This window comes from Octodon degus, unplaced genomic scaffold (genome assembly GCF_000260255.1).
Source record: "Octodon degus isolate 3935 unplaced genomic scaffold, OctDeg1.0 scaffold00256, whole genome shotgun sequence".
NCBI lineage: Eukaryota > Metazoa > Chordata > Mammalia > Rodentia > Octodontidae > Octodon > Octodon degus.
In genome coordinates this window covers 1,280,395-1,286,040 of record NW_004524832.1, presented here as the reverse complement: position 1 = coordinate 1,286,040, position 5,646 = coordinate 1,280,395, and the positions used below count along the sequence as shown (strand labels likewise).

The following is a 5,646-nucleotide window of genomic DNA, read 5'->3' as shown; positions in this document are numbered from 1 at the left end:
TATACTTAAAAAAAAGTTTTGCAGAAGAATGTGTGTGTTCAAAGCTAAATATTAATTTTTTCTTTTTTGTTTTTTTGCGGAACCGGGGATTGAACGATCCAAATTTTTTGAAGACAGTTATTTTTTTAAAACCCAAGGTAATGTTTAAGGCTTTATTTTTTCCATATGGATGTCTAGTTGTAGCAGCCTCATATTTTAAAATACTTCCCTCACTGTGTAATTTAAAAATCAAAATTAGTATAGATTTGCTGAAAGTTCTTGTGGAATTTAAATTGGAACTACATAAATCTATAAGGATATTTGGAAGAAATAACTGTATTTTCAAGAAACACGTTCTGTCAGATTTGCTAAATTGTCATGAAATTGATCATAGTCTCTTTTACCCTGTCACAATCTGTAATGATAACCCATCTTTTATATCTTATGTTGGTGTTAGTCTCTTTGTCCAGTTCAGCTAGAATTTAACCAGTTTTGCTTAATCTTCCCAGAAATTTACATTGCCTTTGTTGCTTTTCTCTTGTTTTCCATTTATCAACTTTTGCTCTTGTCTTCATTGTTTCTTTCCTTGTATTTACTGTTTGTAGGCTTTGATGCGGCCTGGAAGAATAGACAGAATTATCTATGTACCTTTACCAGATGCTGCAACAAGAAGGGAAATATTTAACCTACAGTTTAACTCCATGCCAGTCAGTAATGAGGTGGACCTAGATGAACTCATCCTGCAGACCCATACATATTCAGGAGCAGAGGTAAGATACTACTTCTCCTCAGAACACTCTAGTGGCTGGGGACATAGCTCAAAGTAGAGTGCATGCTAGTGTGTGAGTGCATGCTAGCACGTGCAAGGCCCTGAACATAATCCTCAGCATGGAGGATGGTGACTAATGGAAAGCACTGGCTTGGGTCATTAAGCAAAAAAAGAGTGCCAAGTAACTGTATATTTAGAAATGTTAATCAGAAAATTAGTAAGTTAAATTGTACCTTACTTGCCCTCTGGTTTATCTTAGTTTTTACCTTGTTCCTATTACATCTCAAAGTAAGTCTTCAGAGAAGTAGCATAAAGTGGGAAGAACATTCTTTTGCCAAACTTTTTGATGGAGTAGTTTCCAATCAATCACATATTTCATTGAACTGATTTTTGTTTTTTTAATTCTTATTTTTCTGAGACAGAGTCTCACTATGCAGCTCAGGCTGGCCTGGAATGTACTTCATAGCCCATGCTGGTTTTGAACTCATGACAGTCCTTCTGCCTCAGCCTCCCCAGGGCTGGGATTATAGTTGTGCAGTACCACGTTCCAGCCTGAACTGGTTGGGGGGGGGGGTTGTTGTTTGGGGAGAGAATTTTTGGTACTGGGGATCAAACTCAGGACCTTGTACTTGCCAGACAGGTACATATACCTCTGAGCTATCTCTCTGGCCCCTGAATTGTTTTTTATGTATTGAGGAAAATCACAGTACAACCTTCCCTGCTATTTTCTCATAGAGATCATAGAAATGAAATTTAGATTATCATCAATTTTTGTATTATAGATTTTCTCATTAAAAAATAAATTAGAAGCTAATCCTCACCCTGAATTATGAAGATACTCAACAAGAATTGTAAAAGTTTTATGGGAAATAAACATTTTTTTTTCTATCTTTACCAAATCTTTACCTAGGCAATTTTTACTTGCAAAGTAAAGCTCCATTAAATAATTGTGCAGCTACCCTACATGCATTTCTTAAGAAAAAGTCATACACCTCAGCACAGAAATTGTTAATACCATCAATGTGAATTTACACTGGAAAATTAATGTTTTTAAGTAAGAAGTTTTAGATCCTGTTTATTCTGAATTATCCAAGGGACTGAGACTCTACAAGCTATTACTTGCTGTTGTAATTCATTCTCTGTAAAATTGAAAAGGATTAACAGACATGTTAGTGATACTTGGAGAATCATGTAGGTGAATGTATGGGTAGAGTTAAGTATTTTATGTGAATTTAAGAGCTGGCATCATGATAAAATGTGGCAATTATAGGAAACAGCAATGAGAAGAAACTATAAATCTTTCACTTGAGTGAAATAGAACAGTTAGCAAGGTATAAATGTGCTTTGTCACATTTGAAGTAACTCATAGCAGTACAGTCTTGCTGAAAAGAATAAACTTTTATGTATCAATAATTGTTGTACCAGCTTGCTAGTTCTTAGGTAGCACATGTATTTTCAGTCTTAAATGTAAGCACATTTATGGATTTTTTGGGGGATACTGGCTCAGGATGCCTTCAGGGCAGGTCTGGTAAGGCATGAGGATATGGGGATCAAACCACAGCATCCAGAGCCTAACCACTTTGTTTAAACAGGCACTTAAACAACTGAGCTAATGGGCAGGCCCCCTGTAAGCACATTTATGATAAACTTTTTATATATTAGATCTCCTAAAGCTAATCACAGGGAAAGTAGCAAAAAATTCTGTGCTGTATGATGCTCAGGCCAGAGGGGGTGGTATTGTCATCCTGTTTATCATCAATATATTATTATAATTTCAAAAAAACTTAATATCAGGGCTACATCTTAGTACTTCAGTGGGTTTTGAAGAGGCACCTTTTTTATTATGTGTGTAATCCAGGGTCTACAGGGTCCCACTATGTAGATTGGACTGAGAGTGATCCTCCTGTTATCAGCCTCCCAAGCGCTGGGATTACAGGTGTGCACCGCCATGCCTAGTCCCAATCGCTGTGTCAGTGTGCCCCTGGGGTGGGGCTGGCATGGCATATGAGGGATTGAACCCCGGCCACTGCGCTCTGCCTAAGCAGGCACTTTAGTCTGCTGAGCTATCTGGCCAGCCCGAGACAAGTTTTTCACATCAGGTTTTTTCTTTTGGGTTCAAAGGGGTCTAAAGTTTTGGGCAGATTAAAAAAGAGAACTATTATCATTTTTTAAGGTTTAAAATGATAAATAGGAAATTTATGACAGAAACTTTATATAAAAATTAAGGTTTCTTTTTTTGTCTTTTCACAAAGTGATGTACAATATAAAAGTCAAAATTAGGTTTAATTTTTTTTTAACATAGTATAATAAATTGAATGTCAGAACCTCAATCGCTGAACTCCTGAGCCTCAGTACTCTTTGTTAACTGATTTATTCCCCCTCTGGGCTAAGGCTTATTCTCCAGCCTGAGGTAAGGTAGAAGAAATAAAGGTAGGTACAAAGAGACCAAGGAAAGTCATGATTTTAAAATTGTGCATCAAGAAAGCTGTAGTTTCAGGACAAAAATCAAAGTTAATCATGGCTACAATATTGCTTCCAGGAAACTCACTCCAAATATTTCTGAGTCTTAAAGGTATAATAAACCTATAAATTGAGCCTGTGCTTTCTCTAGATTCACAGAATCCACAAACTTCTACTTTCAAGTAGCATGCATGGCTTCTCTTTTAGGAGAAACCCAAATTATTAATAAAGAGGAAAATAAAACATAAATAATAGGAAGTTGGGAGATCTCTTTCTCAAATGAAAAGAGGATCAAGAGATTAAAAGAAGGATGAAGAAGGGGTGGAGAAGGGGATGAAAACAGCACTGAGAAATGTATAGGGTCCACACAAAGGTAAACATTGTATACTGTAAATGCGCTATTTGACAGAGAAAGTGAGGGGAGAGAAAGAGGAGACATGTTGACCCATGTCTGTAATCTCCAAACTCCGGGAGGCTCAGGCAAAAAGAATCTTAAGTTCAAGCCCAGCCTGGGCAATTTAGCAGTTTGGTAAGACCCATTCTCAAAACACAAACTAAAGAAGGCTGGGGATGTAGCATGATGCAAAGATTGAGGGAGAGGGTACTGTTAACTGTCTCTAAACTCCAGGCAAATGCAAATGGTTTGCAATCTCACCTAACTATTAATAATACATATCCTATGTCATGCTTCTTAACACCCCAGGAACACAGAAATACACTGGCCCAGTCTGTCTTTAGAAGGGGGTGAGGGAGCAAAAACATGAATGCAGAGGTTTAGTTGTGGTTTATAGCTAAAATCCTCCCTAAAGTCTCATGTGTTCAGAGATGGGGCTGCTGGAAGTTTATTGGCACATGAGGACCCTAGACTCATCAGTGTATTAACCAGAGATGAGTTTATAGTTGAGGTACTGTTTGAAGGAGGGACCTAACTGGAGAAAGTGAGACACTAGGAGCATGCTTTTGGAGTCTCTTGATTTAACTGGCTCTCTCTGCTACCTAGCTGCCATGAATTGAGCACTTTTACTACCCTAGGTTCAAGTGCCATTTTTGTCTTGTGCCAAATGATCATGGACCGAACTCTCTGAAACTATGAGTCAAAATAAACCAATCAGCCTTTAACTGAGTATTTTATCTAAAGATTTATCCCAATTTGTGGGTTGCTTTTTATTATCCATTATCTTTCGCAGAGCAGAAATTTATAATTTCGGTAAATTATATTTAGTGAACATGTATTTTCTGTAGCAAAAGATGTTCAGACTCAAATCATTAATGTTTATAGGTAAAAATTACTGTGTCAGTTCATAATGTATTTTTGTCTTCATTTATAACTAATATCAAGGTAGAATCATTCCCTCAAAGAACTGTTACCTATGAAGTAAACATACACACATTGGTCCTCCCACCCTCTTTCTAATGTTATCTTCCTGTATTTTTGAATCACATACTTCTGCCTGCATGAATTGGAAAAACACATTCTTAGGAACTGGGACTCGCTACTCAATAGGAGCAGTTTAAACTTGAGCACTTAAGGTATTTTATATGTAGATCACACATCACATAATAGTGGTCTTATATAGCTGTGTTAAAAGGCAGGGTAACTTTACTAGCTAGCAAGTAATATATGGAGGGTAAATGAAGAAGTACATGAGAGAAGGAAATGTATGCATGTTTAAAATATGTTAGATTCCATAATCTTGTCTTATCCCCTATTCATCTTTGAGCTCTGCTAATAAGTAGTTTTATGGCCTTGGAAACTTTCTAACCTCTTTATATTTCTTGAATGAAATCATTTCTAGGAACTTTTCTGTCTTTAGATTTATAAGAGTTGATATCCACTAAATTACTCTTAAATTGCACTATTACATGTAATACTAAAACTAATGCCAAGACAAATTTGTCTATAATATATCTCTTCCAGACATATCTGATAGGATGTATCGTAGTAGATAATAAAGCAATAAAACACATTTTTTCCTAATTCTACCCATATTGGAAGATTTTAAAGCATAATATCAATAGACTTCAATTCTTTTTGCTTGACTCCATGAGGAAAAAGTAAATTTAGAAACTGAAAGTAGGTGTTAAATGGCATCCTGGTTACATAGAAATATAGCTATAAACTGTTGGTTACTTTTGGCTTTGTGTTTTCTTGTTTCCCAATTTTTCTTCATTTGATTCTAGTTAGAATTATGTATTTTTAAAACTTGAATGAAAGTTCAATTAGAGTTACATTTAGTTGGTTGTTTGCTGATTTCTGCATTAATGAAAATTTATTTTATTTTTTTCCCATAATTTTATTGATAAATAGCAATGAGACAATTTCAAATCAAATTGATAGGACAGTTTCAATAATTAACACATTGCATATATTCTTCCTAGTGGTTAGTTGCTGTACAAGATGCGGACATGATATCCTATTTACAAACACCATTAGAACA

At 35.8% G+C, this 5,646-nt stretch overlaps 1 protein-coding gene across 4 annotated transcripts in view; it reads left to right on the top strand.

The window, feature by feature from the left end:
• Spata5 (spermatogenesis associated 5) overlaps positions 1–5,646 on the top strand; it is a 344,203-nt gene that overhangs the window by 295,706 nt on the left and 42,851 nt on the right. For 3 of the 4 annotated variants that reach the window (XM_004646151.2, XM_023706442.1, XM_004646150.2), the window contains one exon: positions 585–749. The exons of the other annotated variant lie outside the window; for it this stretch is intronic. In XM_004646151.2, the coding sequence (XP_004646208.1) occupies positions 585–749 (165 nt within the window). The remainder of the gene's footprint in view (positions 1–584; positions 750–5,646) is intronic. 4 annotated transcript variants of the gene reach the window in all.